Here is a 23,882-nt window from a genome sequence, read left to right on the forward strand (position 1 = left end):
AGATGCAGCTCCCAGCGTGGCTGTCGCAGGATCACGTAGCACTTTGTCGTGTGCCTAGAGCTGCCATTCTGTCTCATACCGCGAATGCAGTTCACGGTCCCTTTCCGTTGGGGACGTCTCGTCTCCCACTGTCCCGTCTTTTCAGTTGGACGGTCTTTGGAATTAAATGCAAAGGATTTTTACATATGAACTGCAATAAAGACCTTGATTATTATTTATTCCTGTGAGGCGGACACGAGCCGATCATCACGAGCTGCTGGTTTTGGGTGTAAAACCTGTCATCTTTGTTAGCGAGCGACTAGTGCGCCGGAACCCAACCCGTGAAATGTGTTCTGCGCTGAATTCTGTGTATTTTAAAGGGATCTATCGTGCACCTTTCAGCCCAACGGCCAGGCTCCCGCTTTTAAAAATAGCCCCTTTGATCATGTGACTAACTGTGGATTACACCCCTCCCCAGGAATTAAAATCCAAGCAGACTTAAAGCAACAGCCCTATTTAACACTGTGCCCTTTGGGGTAATAAAATCCAGAATTGGTTCTAGGGGTGCGGTTTCTGCTCGGACGAGGATGGTTTTCTCCTCTTGTCATCTTTTTCTAGGTGTGTAAAGCCGTTGGCGGTCCTTTCGCCGTGCGCTCTTTCTGTGACGCGCGTAGAGCCAGATGCTCTGGAAGATAAGTCTGTCGCGCGCTTCTTTCGTGGATATTTCTCATCCGTCACTTGATTTGTGTAACAATAGGAAAGGGTTCTTGACTCGACACGCTGGCTTTAGGATGAATTTTCATTTGCTTAATGTTCTAGATCAGTTTTTTTGCGCTTGGCTTCCATTTCGCTTTAGTCTCCGCGTGTAAAACCGAATTTACTTGTAATTAGAGATCCTGGCAATGTGCACAAGGTATGGTGATGGCGCGCTCCCTCCTCGTACGGAAATAGTCATGAAATATCTTGTCCTGTTCGTTTCTAATAAATAATGAAAATAACAGGTGTGTGCGTGCTTTCTTCTACACCATCCTGTTTCCATGGTGGGGGGGGTGGGTGTTCATCTGATGCAGGGGCCACAGCCATATCTTCTGCTAGTAAAGGTATTTTAGAATGTGTGCTGCCCCTGCAAGCCTACACTTACTAGCCCAGCAGGGTCAGCGCTGCACATGGTTACAAAAATCCCGTTTATCAGACTTTGTAGAGAAGAGAAACAAGCAAGTTTTTGCACCAAAGCATTTCCATGAAATGTAACATTTTAATGAATTCTCTGCTGTTACAAAAAAAACATTAAATCATAGGCATGATTCAGACCCCCTATTACATTGTGAACACTGCGTACCTATCACGAGGCAGGCCGGGTCCCACTATTCCAACGTGTGGCCCGAGCATGAACACAGGCATAGCCCAAAATCAACATTGAACACTTGCTGTTAATCTGCGCACGCACGCTAAATTTACAGCGAAGAAAAGGAACAAGCGAACGTTACCATAATCCTCGGACCGAACGTAACGCAAGCGGAGTAGGCCAAGCCGCAGAATAATACAGAAAACGCCCTGAGTGGTGATGTGTAAACGTACAATGAGAGGCCGCTAATACTGAAAGGCACTCCGATAAACAGCAGTCGGGCAAAAAGGCCACAGAATCCTACTATGCAGCAGCAAACAGGGCGGACGCAGCTCATTCTCAAATACAACAATGGCTGCTATTAAAGGGCCTGAGAAGCACCCAGCGATGGACGCCCTCCCAACGTTCGCTGAGACGCTGATGAATGTGCGCTGTGTGTATTAACACGACGCAATAACAAAATAAAATCGATTCCCTGGTTATTGGGCCCAAGCCCCGCCTGTGAAATTTTCTATATTTAAAGAGGTACAAAATTAGGCTCAGGGCAGCAGCCAACACCGGAGACGTAGCGGCCCCCCAAACTCTTAATACATCCTTCCGCTAAAACACCAGGATTTTCCAGCCGGGGTGAATAAATGAACAACCAAAATAGAGAGAGTCACATGACTGATCCAGCAGCCAATCAAAGACCACTTCCCGATTGCTTGAACCAATAGTCACTCTTCTTTTATAGTTTGGCCCCTCGCTTACAACTTCCATGTCAAAGGTGACCGTGGCCCCCGGACACACTGGAGGCAGCTGGTTAGTCATTTCTTTTCCATTTACATAGACGGCACCTGCAAGAGAATCTATGTGATGAATACTGACCTCTGTCACAAGCACAAACAGTATAGGCGATGGTACTTACAGAGAGCGTGAGTGAGCGTGTGCGAGTACCCACATGGTTCACCTGCTCTGCATTTCATCAACAAATGCTACTCCTGGCGGAGCCTCATCGCACATGCATGCACGCACGCACGCTAACACACGCACGCTAACACACGCACGCCATGAACCCAACCTACCGCTTGTACTGATGCAAACAGCCTGATCCCGCTGCAAAGATTCACACTCCAGCTGCCGCTCTGCACAGACACCAACGCTGTCTCGCTTGTCCGTCGGCCCGACAGCCTCCACCCTGCACAAAGCACAAACTACCGTGACTTATCTGACTGCGGAGGTAGCCGATTGTTTCCAGTAATCAATTAGCCTAGGAAAACCTCTATATTTCCCTTCTGCGTGCATAAGGAAGGGTTAACATTAAAGACAGCCATGTGACATTCTGTCACAGGAAGTGATCTCCTGGCAATAAAATGATTGAAACAAATAAGGGCTGCAACTAACGATTATTTTAATAATCGATTAGTTGGCCGATAATTTTTTCGATTAATGGGATAAAAAATGCAATTTTTTTTTATTTAAAATTATGTAATAAACGTACAATTTACACTTTCATCTCTTTATTGCAATGACCTCTCTCTATTCACCTTCTTATTTTACTGACATAATAATAAAAGCTACAAGAACCCAAACACAGTGTTTCTCAAACTAGGTTTTAATACAAAGTTATTAGTAAATATTAATTCATATGTTAACTATTTTTCATATTTAATAAAAACTGAGAAAAAAAGCCTTGTTTAGATTTTCTTGTATTTACCAAACTGCCCCCAGTTATGCACATCTGACCCCCAGCTTGCCACTCTGCCCCCATATATGCCTTATACCTCTTATATGCCAGTGATATGCAACTGAGCCCCCTGATATACCTTTTACCCCCAGATATGTCTTATGCCCCCCTGATATGCCTTATAACTTCCAATATGCCACTCGCCCCCATTTATGCCTTATACCTCCCTATATGCCACTGTGCACCCTGATATGCCACTCCGCTCCCCATAAATGCCCTGCACCACCCTGAAATTCTCCCTGATTCACCACTCTGCCTCCCCCAGATATGCCACTCTGAAATTAATTATACCCCCTATACACCACTCTAACTACCCCAGATATGCCATTCTGCCTCCCTGAAATTCGTTATACCCCCCCCATACACCACTCTGCCTCCTCCCCCTCCTCCCATGCTCCACTCTGCCTCCTCCCATGCTCCACTCTGCCTCCTGTCAGGAACGGAGGTTCACAAGACACAAGGGAGCCGGGTAGAGAGGCAGAGTGGCGTATGGGAGGGGGAGGAGCCAGAGTGGTGACTCTGACTCCTCCCCCCTCCCATACACCACTCTGCCTCTCTCCCGGCTCCCTGGTATTTTGTGAACCTCCGTTGCTGACAGGCACTTTCACTGCAGCTTCATAGAAGTGCAGACCCATCACCGGCTGACAGAGAGGATGATCCTCTGCGGGAGACCTCGATTCTCTGTCAGCCGGTGGGGGTCTGCACGATGCGCACAGACAGCCTCCGTTACTGCCCTTCACTTACGCTGAGGCGTCTATGAAGCTGCAGTGAAAGTGCCTGTCAGCAACGGAGGTTCACAAAACACCAGGGAGTCTGGAGAGAGGCAGAGCAGTGTATGGGAGGGGGGAGGAGTCAGAGGGGTGTATGGGAGGGGGGAGAGAGACGGAAGGGAGAGACCGGCCGACAGTGAGGGGAATCCAGGTCCCCTGCAGCGTTGCGGGGGATCTGGATTCTAGTGTTATAATCCGATCTCTGTTTGAGGTCGGATTATATAAGGATAAAATCGATAAAAATCGATTCGACTAATCGATAATGAAAATCGTTGACAACGATTTTCATTATCGATTTTATCGATTACTTGTTTCAGCCCTAAAACAAATAAAAAAGGATTTCTGGGAATGATTTGGGGAGTGATGGGACGAGGTAGGATTTTTCCGACAATGTTTAGTTACAAACGTGTTAAATTCTGCAGCGTGGGTGGAACAGCAGCTTTAAAATCAAGAAACTGAGCACAGGGTTTGTCCTACGTGTTCGAAGCGCAGCTCACGCCACAAAGACACATGAACACGCGACCCTCGCTCCACAAAGACACATGAACACGCGACCCTCGCTCCACAAAGACACATTAACACGCGACCGCCGCTCCACAAAGACACATTAACACGCGACCGTCGCTCCACAAAGACACATTAACACGCGACCGCCGCTCCACAAAGACACATTAACACGCGACCGCCGCTCCACAAAGACACATTAACACGCGACCCTCGCTCCACAAAGACACATTAACACGCGACCGTCGCTCCACAAAGACATTAACACGCGACCGTTGCTCGACAAAGACACATTAACACGCGACCGCCGCTCCACAAAGACATTAACACGCGACCGCCGCTCCACAAAGACATTAACACGCGACCGGCGCTCCACAAAGACACATTAACACGCGACCGTCGCTCCACAAAGACACATTAACACGCGACCGTCGCTCCACAAAGACACATTAACACGCGACCGTCGCTCCACAAAGACACATTAACACGCGACCGTCGCTCCACAAAGACACATTAACACGCGACCGTCGCTCCACAAAGACATTAACACGCGACCGTCGCTCCACAAAGACATTAACACGCGACCGCCGCTCCACAAAGACACATTAACACGCGACCGCCGCTCCACAAAGACACATTAACACGCGACCGCCGCTCCACAAAGACACATTAACACGCGACCGCCGCTCCACAAAGACACATTAACACGCGACCGTCGCTCCACAAAGACACATTAACACGCGACAGTCGCTCCACAAAGACACATTAACACGCGACCGTCGCTCCACAAAGACACATTAACACGCGACCGTCGCTCCACAAAGACATTAACACGCGACCGTCGCTCCACAAAGACACATTAACACGCGACCGTCGCTCCACAAAGACATTAACACGCGACCGTCGCTCCACAAAGACATTAACACGCGACCGTCGCTCCACAAAGACATTAACACGCGACCGTCGCTCCACAAAGACACATTAACACGCGACCGTCGCTCCACAAAGACACATTAACACGCGACCGTCGCTCCACAAAGACACATTAACACGCGACCGTCGCTCCACAAAGACATTAACACGCGACCGTCGCTCCACAAAGACATTAACACGCGACCGTCGCTCCACAAAGACACATTAACACGCGACCGCCGCTCCACAAAGACACATTAACACGCGACCGCCGCTCCACAAAGACACATTAACACGCGACAGTCGCTCCACAAAGACACATTAACACGCGACCGTCGCTCCACAAAGACACATTAACACGCGACCGTCGCTCCACAAAGACACATTAACACGCGACCGTCGCTCCACAAAGACATTAACACACGACCGTCGCTCCACAAAGACATTAACACGCGACCGTCGCTCCACAAAGACATTAACACGCGACCGTCGCTCCACAAAGACACATTAACACGCGACCGCCGCTCCACAAAGACACATTAACACGCGACCGTCGCTCCACAAAGACACATTAACACGCGACCGTCGCTCCACAAAGACACATTAACACGCGACCGCCGCTCCACAAAGACACATTAACACGCGACCGCCGCTCCACAAAGACACATTAACACGCGACACCAGATATTCTTCACGGAGCAGCTCAGGCCGGATAAAGGGACCAGGAAGCACCCTGACGTCACGTCCGTGACGAATTCCTCGGTTCCAGTGCGGAGGGAGACAAAGATCGAGCTTCTCACCTGAACGTCAGCGTTTGCCCAAAAGAGTAAGTGGCAGCTTTAGAGTAGAGGACTCCGCGGCCAACGCAATCATTTCGAAGGGCAATGTTCCTTCTGCTACTCAGACTGTACCCTTCAAAGCCGCCACTCCACTCTGTCAAAAAGAAAAGGGGGAAACGTGAGCACGGTGAGGTGAGTGGCCGCTCCACGCTCATAATCTCTTTACTGCTGTGATCCGGAATATTAAAATTGTGTTCATATGAAGGTTCTGTAGGAAAGTTTGCGCTGGTGTAACGGCCGTGCAATGTTCACTTCCGGAGCCATAGAACATAAATCCACCCGTATGGACACACGGGCTGGGCCCCACCACACGATGACCCCCCATCCACCGGAATCACGCAATAAAGTGCATGCCCTGGCCCCGTTCCCCCGTGTTGGGCCTGAAACCGGCAGCACAAACATACCGTTCTCAGAAACGCAAATGATTTTGCTAAACGTAACCCAAAAGGGTTTTTACGGCCACGGCGTTAACATTAAACCGGTTCTAATGCTGCAATCTACCGTGCGGGAGCAGGCTGGTCCGCCCCAGCTGGGGAACACTCCACGGACTCCACTCCTGCCTCCCATCAGCCCGGCCGCACACCCTGAACTGATAATCGGTATTGGGGGCGACGTGCAGCACAATGAACTCCGGCTCCGAGCCCACGTACACGTCTTCAAAGAGATTGGATGAATTCTTGCGATACTGAAGACGATAATCCTGCGCCACAAAATCATCGTCAACCTGCAGGCAGAAAACAGGTTAATAAGCAGGGGCCCTGAGAATGGCGCAGACAGACATATATATATATATATATATGATATACACATACTATATGTGCCAACAGACAGATTTCAGGGTTAATAAACTTCTTCCCATTGGGGACATAATACCCAGAATCCCCGGTACAGATATCTAACTCTCCTTACCACGTAATAAGACGGCATAGGGGGCACCAGGGCACTTTGGGTATTAATGCTCCTTACTACATAATAACATGGCACCAGGGCCCCCTGGGTATTAATGCTCCTTACTACATAATAACATGGCACCAGGGCCCCCTGGGTATTAATGCTCCTTACTACATAATAACATGGCACCAGGGCCCCCTGGGTATTAATGCTCCTTACTACATAATAACATGGCGCCAGGGCCCCCTGGGTATTAATGCTCCTTACTACATAATAACATGGCACCAGGGCCCCCTGGGTATTAATGCTCCTTACTACATAATAACATGGCGCCAGAGCACTCTGCAGGAGAGCCGGGAATATTTAATATTCCCAGCTCGGCATTACGAAGGGTTAACCCCAGCAAGTTTCTTCTGCCCACAGTTTAGTGAATAAATGCCATGATCGGTTCTTTTCTTTCATTTTCGTGATGTCCCACTCTGCTCCCTCGGCGGGATCTTATAATTATGTCATACAATGTGAAGGGTCTTAACATTCCAGAAAAGCGGTCTAATCTTATGCGTGAAGTTCAACAAGGTCTCTGTGGCCTTTGTACAAGAGACCCACTTCCGGTCGAGTTCGGCTCCTAACCTGCTCACTTCCGATTACCCGATGGGTTTTTTTAGTCATAACCCTGTAGCGAAATCCAAGGGTACTGCTATATTATTTGACAAGTTCACACCTTTTGTGCCGACGGCTCAGCTTTCCGACCAGGAGGGGCGCTACATCTTTGTCAAAGGCACTATTGGAGAGGCGCTCTACACATTCGCTAATATATACTTACCTAACAGACTGCAACATAAATGCCTTTCCAAGATTCGCCGCTCCTTGCGCCCTTTCCAGGAGGGTGTCCTGATCCTGGGTTGGGACTTCAACGTTGCCGTGGACCCCAGGTTGGATGTTTCCGTGGGCCGTTCCAGTGCTGCTCCGTCTGTTCTGAATAGGATAAAGTTGCTTCTCAGGGACTTTCAGTTGGTGGACTGCTGGAGGGCCCTTCATCCGTCTGACAGGGATATTTTTTTGCCCTATTATCATCTTTCTCGCCTGACTGGCGCTCGATATGGCTTGATTACATTGTCGGATCATGCTCCTCTGGTTGTGTCCATCTCTTCCTCCTTGACTCGCCCTGCTTTTACGACGTGGAGGCTCAACGAGTCGCTTTTGACCGATGCTGTGAACTTCTCCAAAATTAAAGGGACTTTAACTGACTTTTTTAGAGGTAATTTGACCCCTGGGATGTCGCCATTGACTGTTTGGGTGACGCACAAATGCGTGATCCGTGGCCACTTCATTGCTATGGGTGCGGAACGGAAAAAGGCCAACTCGTTTGCACTTCGTCCCCTCTATGAGAGGATTGCTGAACTCGAGCGGCGCCACATGGACGACGCTTCAGCTGAGGACTACCAGTTGTTGTTGTTGCAATGCCGGAGAGAACTCTCTTCTATCCTCAACGCTCGTGCCCGTAAATCGTTTCTGGATATGAAAGCCCTGTTTTACGAACATGGTGATAAGCCTGGAAAGTACCTGGCACGGCACTACGTCAGAGACGCACGCTCTCTTATATTCCTTGCATCAAGTCCTCTCTGGGCACGCCTCATCGTCTCCCTCAGGACATTATGAAAGAATGTGTCATACTACACGGGACTTTACAATTTGTCTCCGGCCCTCTCCCCGGATGCCAAGCTCCGCAAATTGGAGCAAATCAAGGCTTACCTCCAGAAGTTCCTGCGACGGCGTCTTACCTCCGACGTTCCTGACCAGCTGGAGGCCCCCATCTCCCTGCCTGAGCTCGTGGCGGCGATGAAACATTCCCAGATGGCCTCCCACTACTTGATAGATATCCTGGGCCCTCAGTTAGTGAAGTCCTTTAATGCCCTTGTGGATGGCTTAGATTTTCACCCCTCTACCCTGATGGCCAACATCTCTTTGATCCCAAAGGACGGGAAAGATCCCGAACTTTGTAGTAGTTATAGGCCCGTTTCTCTGCTTAATGCGGATATTAAGTTATTTTCAAAGATCTTAGCCCCCAGGTTGCAACCCTTGGTTCCACGCCTGGTCCACCCTGACCAGTCCGGGTTCGTTAGGGGGCGGGAATCCCGGGACAATACGATGCGTGCTCTATCATACACGCAGCTGGGCACCTTCGGTCCCCTCTCCTGCTCCTGTCGACGGATGCTGAGAAGGCGTTCGACAGGCTGGATTGGTCTTTCCTGTCCGCTGTCTTACAGCACTTAAATTTTGGTCCTCAGATGCGTCGGTGGGTTCTTTCACTGTATACTGCCCCCTCAGCTAGAATTAGGGTTAATTGGGTCCTGACGGATCCTTTCCCTATCACTAATGGCACTAGACAGGGTTGCCCCCTCTCCCCTCTCCTGTTTATCTTGTCCCTCGAACCATTTTTAGAGGCCATTAGACAGAATCCGGATATCAGGGGTCTGTTGCTGGGGGGAACGCATCATAAGGTGCTTGGTTATGCAGACGACTTGCTTTTTGCCGTGACTGCTCCGAGGGTTTCTCTTCCTAACATCATTAAGGAGTTTCGACTCTATGGGGTGCTCTCAAACTTTAAGATTAATTCTACCAAGTCGGAGATACTCAATGTTTCTCTGCCGCAGTCTGAGGTCAGCTGGTTGATGTCTACTTTTCCCTTCAAGTGGGCTGCCGGCCAACTGAAGTATCTGGGCGTCTGGCTCACAAGTGACTTGTCTCGTATGTACGCCTGCAACTTTCCTCCACTATTGGCTACCCTGCAACGTGATCTGTCCCGCTGGTCCCCGCAGCATTTGTCCTGGTTTGGGCGGATTGGTGCCCTGAAGATGAATGTGATGCCTAGGATTCTTTACCTGCTTCAGACGATTCCCATTCAGCTACCCCCGTCCTTTTTTGCTTCTCTCAAGACCATGTTCCTTCGCTTTGTGTGGGCTAACAGGAGGCCCAGGAATAGGTTCTCTACGTTAGTCCTCCCCAAGTCCTGTGGGGGGATGGGCCTGCCGTGTCCTCGTACTTACTATCACGCCTGCCATCTTTTGAGGGTCCTGGAGTGGGCGCATGGTCCCTTTCACAAATTGTGGATAGCTATAAAGTCGTCGCTCCCGGGCATCCCTGTTGGTCACCTCCCGTGTCTGCAGCGGCATCACTCCCGGGACCTTGCTCGGGCTCACCCCTTGATATCCACGTCGTTACGAGTCCTGCATTCTCTCCATGTTAACTTGAGTCTGACGTCCTACCCATCACCACTGCTGCCACTGCGGAACAACCCTGATTGCTCCAGACAAACGAAGGCGCAGGAGACTCGCTACAAACTCCTTACCTACTGGTACATGACGCCTGTGGCGCTCCATAGAGCTTTTCCCGACTCCTCCGACAAGTGCTGGTGCTGTGGTGTTGCTCCTGGTACCCTACTCCATATCTGGTGGGACTGTTCTAAGATTGCTCCGTTCTGGTCGAGTGTCCATCAGACGGTTCAGCGTCTTTCGGATGACCCTCCACCGTTCCTGCCTAGTTTTTACTTGCTCAGTCATACCTCTCAGTCCATTGCTGGCTTCAAAAAGTCGGTGACCCGTCATTTACTATGTGCTGCACGGTCGCTTATACCGCTCCACTGGAAGGACGCTTCTCTGCCCTCCTTTCGCGAATGGATCGAGTCAATCAGGGTGTTTGAGGAGCTGGTGCTGCAATCCGAGGACCGTCATGCGCAATATCTCCGGACGTGGTTTCACTGGCTCTCATTCTTGGCGGACCCTCTTACTAAATCTCTCCTGCTGCAGTGATACCGCTACTTTGTGTTGTGAGCTGCTGGGTGCCAGGTGGGACCTCCGTCCGTGTGTGTGTGTGTGTGTTTTTTTTGTTTTTTCCTCTCTCTCTCTCCTTGGTGTCTTGTCTGTGTGTTTGTCTCCTTCTTTTCCCTCTTGCTGTTCCCTCTGGTTCCTTACCTTGATTCCTTTTTCCCTCCCCGGTGGGTGGTGGGGAGGTCTACTTGTCCTATGTATTATGCCTTATCACGCCGCCTTTATTTCCTTGGACGCCGCCGTTTCTGGTTTGCTCATGTTCTGATAAGCCTGCTTGTTATTCTCACTCTGTAAGGACCACTGTGTCTACATGGCTGCCCAGATGCCGGTGTTACATTTGATTCTGTACTGCCTTTGCCCGCTGCGTCGGGTATTTGTGCCCAGTTTTATCTCCTTGTGCCCTCCTCCCGTCCTATCCACCTGTACTCCTCCTCCCTATTTCCCTTTTTGCCCTCTCCCTTTTTCCCTGTCCTTCTGTTGTTCCTTGAAAACTAATAAAAATTATATTTACAAAAAAAATGCCATGATCGGAGTCACTTACCTTGCACCACCTCACCAGGATACCCCCAGGCCTCTCAATCAGCTTATCAATTTGCACAGGAGGCCTGGATGCCACCGCTCCATGTTTAGAGATGTGATTTCGAGCTACTGACAGGAAGGAATCATCCAGCTGGGCAGAGAGACAGGGGGCTTCCACCAAAGAGGGAACCTCCGGCAAACTAAAAATAAGTGAACAGATCAGCAAGTGAAGGGTTAAAGCAGAGGCATCCTCATCTGCCAGGGAGATTGCGAATCCGCTGCTAGGCGAGTCTGGCCTCGGTAGGGAGGGGGGGGGTCGCCGGCGCCATCAGCGCAGCAAATCCACAAATCACTGGCGATAACTGCCATTTGCGGCAACTGGGGAGGACCCAAGAGAGACTTCTCTACAAAGCTCTTGGGAGGAAATTGAAGCAAAAGGGTCAACAGAATCCATGGCGACCACAAGGGTACCCCCAGGCTGCTAATCCCAGGGTTTAAAACGGGGATCGACCCAGCTAATATCCTGCATGTGTGTTCGACTAGCAGGTGCCTGGCCATAGAAACACAGAAATGGGCGACAGACGAATCCACTTGGCCCTTGTGATCTGCACCGCTATATAAACACGATCACATACACACACTGGCATTCAGATACGGAACACACACACAGGTACACGTATAAGAGCGGCCGGGACTCACCTGTCCAGCTGGATGCGAAGAGCTTTATTTGTAAAATGATACAGGCTCTCGCGTTTACCGGCCGGGCAGGACACGGCAAGCTCTCCTGAATAGGGAAACAAAGACATTTTAAACATGGGACAACAGAACAGATGAGATAGGTCTGCGCCATAACTAACCGGCCCAGAGCCAGCTCTGCCAACGAGCACCCACCTTCCTTCAGGAGATCATCCGCCGTGCGGACTCCGTGCTCCAAGAGCTTCTGACAGTCATCCAGCGGCTTGATGTTTTCTTCCTCCACGGCATCCACCTGTTGCAGCAGCGTCAGTAGACGCTCGTCCAGAAGCTTTGTGACGGCTCCTTTAAGATCCAGGAAGTGCTGCTGCAGAGCCCCCCGAGTCTGGGCTGCACTATCTTTGATCTGTTGGGGGGGGGGGGGCGCATGCACAGGTGTAACCCTTCATGTAATAAAACAGTCAGTCAGGCAAACGTAGCCTGCTACCCTCATCAGTTCCACCGAGCCCCCTAAAACTCCAGCGTCCCCGCTCACTTCCGCCAAGCCCCTGTAGCCCCAGCTCAATACCACCGGCCCTTACTAAACCCAGCAGCCCCGCTCACCTGTTTCCGGACCTGGGTGAGGCCAAGTAACCGATGCAGCAGCTCCCTCTTGTAGTTACTGGCAGCCTCGATACTCTCTCCAGCCTCCTGCAAGAGAACCTCCACCTCGGCTGCCTCCATCCTCACCGCCCAGGGACAGTCCGGTACAGGATACGGAAGTGACTCGAACTACAAATCCCAGCACCCTCTGTGTCGGCAATCGCAAGCGAGGCCAGCGAACCAACCCCGTGTGGTTGCTCTGTTAAAGGATATGGGGCAATAACAGCCGGTGCAGGGTTACTACAGGGGTAATAATACGGGCAGCGGGATTCCAAGTCGCATATTTGGGCAATAATAATAATTTCTGTAATAACGCAGGGCATGATGTGAAAGCAGGGGCGGGGCGGACCCGTGTCATGTGTGGTGTGTCATGTATGTGCTGTACTGCTTCCCCTTAAGGCGCCAAACACCTCACACATTTTCCCACAGATAGCTCCGCCCCCATAAGTGACGTCGCTGCTTTAGCGTCGTCTTGTCTAATGGAAAGCGTTTTAGTTTGGCGCCGACCAATCAGTAGACTCCGTCGCACAGTTTTGCGGTCACGTGATGCGACCTCGCGCGGGAAGTTTCATTCGGTTCCCGTTGAGGTGACTGGGGGGTAAATTGAGGGTAACCGGGAGTGAGTGGCGGCACCTGCCCCTGCTGTATGAGGTAACCAGGCAGGAGCTGCGACCATGGCTGGGATACTTACCGTGTCGTCCCCCATCGGGGACTATAACGTCCAGGTAAGCCCTTGACAGAACCGGGTGCTGCTTTCTCTCTCTCTCTGCTGTCACTTTATAGACACCGTATTAGTTTTTTTATCTTTTTGGGGTCCGCTTTTCCTTTTTCTGTATAACTGGCTGCTGCTCTTTTTTAGCCATCCAAGAAGCAGCGAAAGGAAGATGACCCGCCGGTGAAAACCATAACCAATTACTTCCCGCCCGTGTCTCGCCTCCCAGAGAAGGAGCTCCCATCACCTCGATCCAACAACATCGCAGACTACTTCAAAAGTAGCTCGCCTGCAAACGAGATGGAGCAAATCTCGAGCACGCACACATCCAGCCCTCGCCAGGACGGCACCCGCGTGGCAGCAGTAAACGTTCACACGCCTCCCTCGGGGGACCCGGGCAGACCTGGGAAGCACGGCCAGAGGACACGTTTATGCAGGAGGCTTAACGTCACAAAGCCAAAGGAAGAGTTTGGGGACAGTGCGGAAACCGTTTGCGGGGTGACTGGTTTCATGGGCAGTGACACTGCAGCTTTACTCGCCGAGATCTGCAACAACAGCGACAATCTCCTCCATAATAAATTATGTTCCTCGACAGCCACGAAAGCCGATTCCCCAAATAATAAACAGTCCGTACAAAACAAACAAGACCGAGAGACTGCGTGTCACCCCCCCGAGAAGCGCTCTGCTGGAGAGAGACCCCCGCAGATGCCGGGAGAAGCAAGCCTTGGCGCCACCGCCGGGGACGCATCACCAGACAGCAGCAGCACGGTAACGGTTTCTTTTGAGGACTTCCTAAGAAGTCGGGAGGAAAAGGATTCTAAACACGAGACTCCCGTCAGGGCATCAAGTCCAACTGAGCCGGAGAGCAGGGAGCCATCCCCTAATACCGTGACCATCCATGCGCAGGTCCATCTGTCTCCCCCACTTAATGATTCCTGTCCCCAAAGCAAGGCCACAAAGAAGATTGCAGCGATTTTCCTACGGAAAGGAAACGGCGAACCGGGGAAAAGAGCCTACCAGACTTCGCCCGAACACACTGATCCTCAGCTCCAGAAAAGAAAGTCCAATGTGGTCATAGCGGAGGAGGATCTGGAATTGGCTGTCATCGAAGCTGATAATGAACCCGCTAAGCAGAAGAGCACCGCGGCAGAAAGACACCAATTTCTGAAAGCTTTTCGACAGCCGGGGGATACGGTAAAAAGTACTGGAAAGAAAAACCCTCTGAAGGGAAAAGATTCCAGTGAGATATCTGCACCAGCAGCAAATAACTACAGCAGTAACCCTGACATGACAGCCGGTGATGGAGCAACCGTAGACCAACCCGATGAAACAAAGTCAGGAGAAGCAACTCCAAAATCAATTAAATGTACGAATAAAGCCCCGAAAAATAATGAAGCAAACACAGCAACAATCAACAGGAAGAAAGCAAAAGAGAAAGTGGCACGGGCCGCGGGGGCTGAAGCTTCACAGTTGCCCACTGGTGCTGCTGGTTTACGACGGAGCTCAAGACGCCGGAAATCCAATCTGACGCCCTTAAAGTCCCCTGTGAAAAGACCTGTGGAGTCAGGCGGTTTGCTGGCGTCGACTCCAAAAGTGCATAGAATGTGCCGGAAAAGCGACATTTACAAAGCAGAGGTTATAACCGAACTCTCTGATGCGGAGTCACCGATCCGGTAAGCGCTCGGGGCGGCGGGGGAAACGGCATTCAAGTAGTTTGTGAAACATGTTTAGCACAGGAAAGGATCTTCTCATTACGTTCACGTAATGGTTAAATATGTTGGCGCGCTCCACGTTTAATCTGTATTTTTGTTTTTCACCTTAGAATGAAGTTTACGAGGCTCAGCACCAGGCGAAACCGGTCACAGTCGGTGGCAGATGAAGATGTATTTACCCCAAGAAGTAAAAAGGTTAGTAAAAACTGATTTGTGCGCTCAGGCTCGTACAAATCGCAAATGTACAGAATTTTGGTAGATTCAGGGATTCGTACGAGGCCAGACCCCCCCGTGGAAATAAATTCATCCGAAACTCATGAGAAACTCATGAGCCCACATTCACTCTCACCCTCTCTAAACGTTTCCCTGCCGACCGCTTCTGCCTCTTCATCTTCTGTCTTCTCTCGGTGAGCATATCGGGGCGAAACGGTGGCGCTTGCGGTGACGTCCGCTGAGATGCAGGCGAAGATGGCAGATTGAAGTGAGAGGAGAAGATGGAGATACGGAAGTGGTCAACAGAAGTTGGGAAAACACTTGGAGAGGGGAGAGTGAATGCGGGCAACGAGCTTAACATAACGAATTAAAAATGCCCCTGAATTTTCAGCCGAGCCGAATGGGTAACGTAATTAAGTTGCCAAGAATGAATGGCCCAAAAACTAACTGAAAAATTAGTCCTGTTTTCGGCCCGTTTGCACACAGCTGCTGCACAGTTGTGGTTTACGCGACGCTGTGAAGGGATAAAGCCGTGGTATTTGTGACGGGAAATCTCTGGCCTCCTGTAAGAAGACGATGCACGTTTAGTTGAATTTACTGTTTCTTGACTCAGGTTTCTGGCAGCTTGAAAAAAATGACCAAAGCAAAAGAGCTGCTTGAGAAAGCAAAGGCAATTCAGCAAAATATGGCCAAGAACGAGACTCCTCAGAGGTGCTCAGTGAGACGGGCGCGCTCTAAAAGGAAACCTGCTCTAGAGGTGAGTTTTCTTGTATTGTGCATTCATCCTGTATTTACTTTCTATGAATTGATGTCTTAGGCGGGACGCCCTCTCCCTCCCGGGCCGGCGGGCCCTCTCTGGCTGCCGCTTTCTTTTAGACAGGGGACACTGAGATCTGTTGTGTTGATTGGATTGCAGGACTCTGTTGTCTTCATTGACATCACTGGTGATATTGATGCAAAAATAACAAAGAATAAAAATCTCAGAAGCTTAAATGATGTGCTGGGGAAGAAGGCAAAGAAGCAGAAGCCTCGTAATATTTCTTCTGGTAAGAACTGGATGCCTTATCTGCAAAGCTTTGGCAGAAGGAGTTTCCCCATCACGCATGATGTCAAAGCGCTTATGGTTTGACTTATCTATAGTAAACAGAGGTACCGCGTGTTGGGGTGACCGTGAGAGCACATGGTGAACACACTGCGCTCAGTCCACGCTTAGCCTGGTTTGTTTACCCCAGCACGGAGCTGGCGGATGTAGATCTAACACGGGTTGACACACAATCACATCTCCGAAAATTTTCCTAGGCGATGCTGGATTAACCTGAACACCACATCCCCGAGAGCGTTCCTGCCGCATCTGTCAGTAATGGATGATGCGAAATCCTTAATGCAGAGTCCGCTGTGCAGTGCTGCGTAAACTCGTCTCGTGCCTCTGAGCCCGGAACAACGCCGCTTGCTCTAAGTCTTTTTTATTTTTTTCCTGACAGACGAAAATAATTCTGCCAGTACGCCGCCTGCCCCCATTATGGTTATCGATGATAGGTAAGTGCCCACACAACGTACATCGGCAGCTGTACGGAGGACGCGGCTTAAAATGTTTCTTTTATAGTTCAGAGGCCTCTGAAAATTCCCAAGATGATCGTCGATTCAAAGCGAAACGTGAATTTCTCAAGAGTGGCTTACCGGACTCATTGAAGAGGCACATTTCTAAGACGGCGGCGTTTATGGAAGCATACTCTCTGTCGAGTTCTTTCTTCCAGAATGTTGGTCACGTGCAGCAGAAAGATGGCAAGTGTTTTCCACCTTTAATTGAATGGCTCCCATCCAAGGTTGAGGGATCATTAGCCCCATTAAGTATTGCTACTGCGTGACTTCTTCCATCGTCCCAGCGGTACCGTGGTAGTCGCGGGTTACACATCGTGTGCCGCTACGTAAAGAATCTCAATTTTTTTTTCTCTCCAGGCTCTTTGATGTGGAGTCTGAGTTTGCCAACGTGCCCACAGCTAGCCAGGCTGTGCCGTGTGAGCGCAGACGCACCCAATGTGGCAAACCTTCGCCTTTCACTCGGTGACTTGACTGTTACAAGGAACAAGCTGGCTATTCAGCTGTACTCGAGTGCGGTTAGTATGTCCGTGCAAGTGTGCTATGTCCCGTTGTTTACATTAATTAACCTGGCATCGCTTTCCCAGAATGTAAAGCTATAGAAAACCAATATTTTCCTTTGCAACTGTCAATGAGTATTTGTGGGAGCTACCGGCGCATGTGCTCAATGTGAGCCTGCCATTATTATTTATTCTAAACCAACTTCGTGTTTTCATGTGCAAAGAAATGGTTAATGGTTCTGCCGTCTTATTGCATATATATCTGTTGTAACGGGGAACTGGTTAAACGTATCATCTGGTCTGTATTCTCTGCTTCCCTGCAGGTTAAAGGCCACCCTGCGCTGTCGAACGGAGTTCGTGATTGTCTCTTAGAAGAAATCTCTGCCTCTAATCCCCTTTTTCCTGTAAAAAGATTTTTCAAACAGCTTCTGAAAAAGCAAAATGACCAACTTTCCCTTCAAGAGCCGAGTCAGACAGGTTTGTTTGTCCTGCGCTTTGTAGTAATCCAGGCTGTATTTTCTGATATCCCAACGAGTCGGAAATCTTTAAATGTCTTCTGTCGAGTGGGTTCCTGGGTGTCTGGCTTATGCAGAAGTGCTGTGTCCCCCTGGAATTATTTGTCTGTGATGGCGTGTAACACACAAGCATAACAATTTACCCTTCTAACCATGCAGATAACCAGCCGCTAGAAAAAAGCAAAGCGACCTTGGTGGAAGATTGTAGGGCAACCGAGACCAGTAACAGGACTAAGAGGAAGAGGACGCACACCCCCGTCACAGCATCCAAAAGACTGAAGGCTGAAACCCAGCATGACTGCAGTACAAAGCCTCCCACCCCGCAAGGGCCCGTCTGTGGCCCACTTTCCACAAGTGGCAGAAGGAACCACACACAGGGTGAAGAGAGAGACAGACAGCCACCTGAAGAAAGACAGCCCCTTCCACACGACGCCATCTCTGGTAACTAGAAAGCTACTGAGCAAAATGCGGTCCCAAGCGCGATCCCACTCGCCAAACCCGAGTGACGGCTATCGTTCTATTCAGCCGATAGATGGTAAAGGATCCAGCGTTGGGGCACTGCTGGGATTCAGCCCCACCGTGTGCAGCTGGCGATGGGGGTTAATAGCCGGCTTCTTCCGCACGTGGAGACATTTGGGCTGGTGGTCGTACGTTTAAATTCACACTTACGGAGGACTTTATAGCCCTTCAGGCGAGCGCGTGCGCTTTCTTTGTAACGGAGACGGATGTCTCTGCCTGGGAAGGGGTCGCTAGTGGGTTACACTTGTCGGAGTGCACCTCAGTGAAACGTTCTGCTTTTTCTCTGCAGCTGATCTCGTTATTGAGGATGTTCTTTGGACAGAGAAATATCAGCCCTCTGAGTCCTCCGAGCTGGTTGGGAATTCTGCGGCAGTTAAACGTCTCCATGGGTAATCTGTGTTTGTGGCGCGTGAGTGTGAGTGGGGTCGTTGGCATATACTCACATTCTCCTGTTTACCCCCTAGCTGGCTGAAGGACTGGAAAGTCCGAGCTGAAAAAGAAGAAAAACGGAATCAGATGAATCAGACTGAGAAAGATAAAAACGGTATTTAAGATGGTGAAATGTATAATTTTCTGTCCGAATTTTTACTGCATAATATGAGGCCTTTTCCTGTTTGCAGACACCTGGGAGCAAAGCGACTTTATTGACAGCTCTGAGAGTGAAGAGGATTCCATGTGTAACACTGTGCTGATCACGGGCCCTCCCGGCGTGGGCAAGACGGCTGCTGTGTATGCGTGTGCCCAGGAGCTTGGGTTCAAGGTGTGTGCGCGGTTCCAGGTCCGTGTCCGTCTGCTGCCTCTGGGACGTGTGCGATGAATCTCATTTCCCTTCTAGGTCTTTGAAGTGAACGCTTCTTGTCAGCGTAACGGGAGACAGATTCTAGCTCAGCTCAAGGAGGCCACGCAGTCTCACCAGGTGGATCAGCAGGGTGTGAATGCCCACAGGCCCTGCTTCTTCAACAGTTACGGCTCCACCAAGTCTCCAAGTAAGTCGCAGGAATCGGAACGAATGTAAGCGAGGTGCGTCTGTGAGATCGTTACCTGCTCCTCCTCCTATCATGAATATTACGCAGAGCCAAGAGGTTTAGGTGTTTGGGGCCGCTGTAAGTGATGACTCCGTGTGGAAATGCTGTCCATGCAGCCGTCTGACATCCCTGACATCAGGGATGACATCACTCGAGAGCTCCTGCATACACATGATGGCATCTACATGGAGGCTTGTCTGTTTTACTTTGTAATGCGATTTCAGTGTGTAGGAATATGAAACCCGGAATAAATATCACGGGGTTCAGCTTTAGGACCCTCGTCTCCTGTGTGTGCAGATACTCCATTGGTGGGGATTAGAGGTTAAGCTTTGGCTGAGGCATCCATCGTGCTTGCCCTGCTGCAGGAGGAGCGTCTGACCGTTCTCAGAGCTATCCATTTATTTTAGGAAAGTTAAACTCTCCCAAGAACGTTGTTTCATCTCCAAGAAAACCTCCCCTGTCTCCCCGAGGAGTGGGACTCCGGAAAGCGTTGGCTCCTAAATCTCTGGCAAACTATTTTAGAGTTCCTCCCAAGCAAAGAAATGAGGATGCAAAGACCCCCGAGGCGCCTAAAGGTCAGCTGCTTTGCTCTCTTAGTTTAATCTGTAGCGTGCGCAGGGGTCCAGCAGATCACACCTCTCGTCTTTTCTTCAAGTTCTAGCAAATGGGAAAACGACGACAAAACAAGTTCCGTCTATAGAGAGAGGGCAGGGTCCCAATGAGCCCCCCAGAAGAACTGCAACCTCGCTGATTCTTTTTGAGGAGGTAACTTTTTTTTTCCCCCAAACATTTAGTAAGTGGGATACACTGTGGGGGGGCAGAGCATTAGTGGTGGGAGTGTGGAGCGAGTGGGAGGGGCTACAGTGTGGCTGGCGGGGCCATAGCATGGCTAGCGGTGTGTCTGTACAGCTTGTGATGCTCCGTATGGTGCTTTGTGCAGATAACGGGGGGGCCTCAATGTCTTCTCCCCTCAGTGCTTCTATCGCAGTATTTCTGCCGTTTGCAGGTCGATGTGATATTTGATGATGACTCCGGCTTTTTAAGCGCAATCAAGACTTTTATGACCACTACAAAGCGGCCGGTGATTCTCACTACCAGCGGTGAGTCTGTAGCCAGCGGTTACTGGTGATACTTAGGGCAGGGATCGCCTCTGTGCTTCCTACTAGTACAAAGAATCTGATTGGTTGCTCCCCACTTCCCTGAATTTCTCTGCTGCGATTTCTCGTGTAATGACACCGTCCCTGTCTGGTGACATTATCTCACTGGTATGTTCTCAGCGGGAATATGCACCCCAGAGGCTTTTTAGGCCTGGTATTGGGGGCTAGTTGCCCTGGGCCCAGATATTTGACCTTCTGAATGTTTGGGGTGCGCTGCTTGTTTGCGTTATTTACTGTAGGTCGCAAAGTAATTCTTTGTCTAATTGCTGTATTTATCGCCCACAGATCCGCAATCACAAGTAGTTTGTGTTCCATTCATACTTTCCCTCGCTTTTTTCCTTGCAGATCCCACATTTGGTTTGATTTTTGATGGTGTTTTTGAAGAAATTAAATTCTGTACTCCCTCCGTGGTAAGTATACGTGGGATGGTGTTCTGGAGACCGGCACTTAAAGGATAAGCCCTTCTTCATGCTTTTATGTTTCAGGCTGATGTCGCCAGCTTTCTCCAAGTGCTTTGTCTGGCAGAGAATCTCAGGACAGACCCCCGAGACTTTGCTACGTTTTTAACATCCAATAAATGCGACGTCCGGCAGAGTCTTCTCCATTTGCAGTTTTGGGCTAAAAGTGGAGGATGTTTGAGAGAAAAGCAGGCGGGTGGTTGTGGTAAGTAAGCCGCGTTCACATCATCCGAGTTATGCGGGTACAGAGACCGGGTGCCGCTTGCCTCTTCTGGGTGGACAGCTCTTGCCATAACGTCCGGTTAACCCTCCAGGTGCTTTCAGCATTTCGGTATTAACGCCGTCTGCTTTCTGCCAGGTAAACACAGCTCTGGTTCCAAAGGGGAAGAAGCTGCACTTAAACTCAATCCGGAAGATCTTCCAAGATGTAACTCCGGCTACGCCGAGCACACGGCAGGTCTTCATAACGTCGTCTCTCCGGCCGAGGGTTTGATATGCTTTGTAAAGGTGAGTCTGAACCCCTGGACCATGGAGATGTTTCTTTCGCGCTCTTGTGTGAATTTAACATTTTTCATTTCCAGAACAACATCGTCCAGGCAGAAGAATGGAGCCGGATCGTGCAGCTGCTCACAGAATTTCAAATGAAGAACATAGATTTTATATCTAGCAATTTAGAGTTGTTGCTACCGTTGCCCGTGCGCGTGGAGGGGTCGGACGACTGCGAACCTTCAGGTACATCAGCCAAGAGGGAAAAGCTTGCTGAGGCCAGGCCAGAAAACCCAACAAAGCGCAGGAGGAACGTGATGGTTCCGGACGATAGTGATTTGTTTGAAAGTAACACTAATTCCATGGACGAAATCCTCACGATCCCTTCAGGGAAGTCGTGCCAAGAAGAGGGTAAAGAGAAGAGTGGACTGAGCCGTGAGCCACATCTTACGTTCCCAAAGCAGAAACTCACAGAAGCCGAGAAGACGTGTTCGCGTTTAGTGCGACGGTGTCTGGGGTCACTGGCTGAGTTTGTGGATAACATGTCCCATTTGGATTGTTTTACATATAAATCCTCCAGCCAAGCCGAGCTCTGCGGCTACAGCTGGACAGAAAGTAGAATAAAAAATGGTCTGTGTGATGAACTCAGAGTGGAAAGCAGGGACTGGTGGAGCGAGCAGAGCTCCGGGGAACTCAAAGCCACGGTGGAGGCTCTTGCTTTCCGGAAGTGTTCTTCAGACATTTCCAGATACGTAAATTCTTCGTTGGAACGGTGCAAGGAACGTGGGAAGGACCCAAGCGAAGATCTTACTCTGCGTGTGTCTAAGGATTGGGATGCGGTGTCCTTCAATCAGTCCGCAGCTAACCCTGAGTAAGTCAATAAGTCCTAATTATCAGCTTCATTCTGTGGAGTTTGTCCGCCTCTGCACGGCTGGCCACCTGCTTTTGGGGATTGCTGCTGTGTAACGACACCGCCACCTGTGGTCTCTGCCGGTGAAAGTCCTGCGGTACCCTGTCTAATTATTTGTTTTATATAGTGCCATCAAGTTCCGTAGCGCTGTACAATGGGTGTATAATGCATCATTTAAACAGTGAGCTGCCGTTAAACAGACACAATAGTGTAAATGCGCACATAAACATTTTATAAACTAAGCAAAAGGCTGTCTCCTTAACAAGGTACTTATTCTGGGTATATGTGGGGTATACGTGGCGTCCTGCTATTTGATTTGGGGGCTTTTCGTGTCACCTGTAGAAGATGGTTTCTGCTGTCTTGTTACAGAGTGGCTGACAGGCGTTTATCTGTCGTGAGAAATGTGTTATCCAACCGAGCTTTTATAAACCTGGGCAACCGGCAATCCAACGTGACGGAGTATCTGCCGGCCCTTCGCACTATGTGTCGAACTCAGAAACTGAAGGAGCGAGAGAAAGCCAAACGGAGGTAAGTGGCCCTTTCCGTCCCCCAGCATTGCTACTCTCGCCGTGTCTAGAATGGGCTTTCTCGTTAAAGGGACGGTTTTCCAACCCGTTAGCCAAGTGAAAAACTGAGTCCCTCCACAGAAGCCTCTTCATCCTCAAGGTGGGGGGCCTCGTGGACACACACACCACGTTTCACGTGTAGCTGCCCCGATTGTATCTTGGGTGCTGCGTAAATACGATGATGTCATTCTCAATGCTTTTCTCTGTGCAGGTTTCTTCATTACTTCGAAGGGATTCATCTCGAGTTGCCCAAGGTTACGCTGAGTAGTTTAGCGGCTGACTTTCCCTAGGATGTGACGTGTTCCTGCGTGCATTTTCTATCATGAACCAATCGCCCGGTGCTTATCCGGGGCCAGATCTGCCTCCTCTGCGCATGCTGGGGGTAGTTACCCGTCCGAGAAGGTCCAGCCGCACCTCCGTTAACGTGGCCAGATCCGCTGTTATTCCTACCTCTTCATACACCACTTGTAAGCGGCTGTTTGGGTCGCGCGGCCATCCTGCACTAGACATTGTACAGATTTGTAAAGTTATGTCCTTTGTATAGATTTGTAAACAATAAGTGAATATCAATTTCTGTAAAGTTTTTTAAAATGCATTTTAATGTCTTTGATAATTATGCCCTTCTGGAATATTAAAGGAGGTTTTAAATAAACAAAGCTCCCTTTAACTTTTTTTTCCTGTCGGGGCTCGTACAGTGTTGGGGTCCAACCACCATGAGACCTGTGGGGGAGGGGGCACTGCCCAGATCTCAGGGAGAAGGTGGCAAGTTTGCCAATCAGACACTTTCATGAGGACACGATTCCCACAGAAGTTGTTGAGAACATGTGGCCCTTCGTCCCAGCTGCTGCTCAGACCCCGCACACACC

General features: G+C 50.0%; 2 protein-coding genes across 2 annotated transcripts; one reads left to right on the forward strand and one right to left on the reverse strand.

The window, feature by feature from the left end:
• Positions 1-1,924: 1,924 nt before the first annotated feature.
• On the reverse strand, positions 1,925-12,728 carry LOC149281862 (cytokine receptor-like factor 3). Its single transcript, XM_089498886.1, has 8 exons — positions 12,609-12,728; positions 12,204-12,411; positions 12,012-12,096; positions 11,335-11,512; positions 6,577-6,799; positions 6,037-6,169; positions 2,389-2,501; positions 1,925-2,160 (listed from the first exon to the last, which is right to left on the reverse strand). Exons 1-8 carry the CDS (start codon positions 12,726-12,728, stop codon positions 1,925-1,927), a joined length of 1,296 nt encoding a protein of 431 aa, XP_089355012.1.
• A 593-nt stretch (positions 12,729-13,321) lies between these two features.
• On the forward strand, positions 13,322-23,306 carry LOC149281863 (ATPase family AAA domain-containing protein 5-like). The gene is given in 22 exon segments (XM_089498792.1): positions 13,322-13,372; positions 13,507-15,032; positions 15,182-15,266; positions 15,898-16,041; positions 16,201-16,330; positions 16,766-16,820; positions 16,888-17,066; positions 17,241-17,398; positions 17,704-17,857; positions 18,704-18,803; positions 18,879-18,977; positions 19,051-19,174; positions 19,250-19,400; positions 19,847-19,989; positions 20,049-20,204; positions 20,446-20,539; positions 20,942-21,006; positions 21,082-21,259; positions 21,413-21,561; positions 21,636-22,411; positions 22,820-22,978; positions 23,228-23,306. Coding segments are annotated over 22 exon segments (4,755 nt in total).
• Positions 23,307-23,882: the final 576 nt, after the last annotated feature.

The sequence above is a fragment of the Sceloporus occidentalis genome, unplaced genomic scaffold (genome assembly GCF_023333645.1).
Source record: "Sceloporus occidentalis isolate IW3139 unplaced genomic scaffold, rSceOcc1.0.p SCAF_126, whole genome shotgun sequence".
NCBI lineage: Eukaryota > Metazoa > Chordata > Lepidosauria > Squamata > Phrynosomatidae > Sceloporus > Sceloporus occidentalis.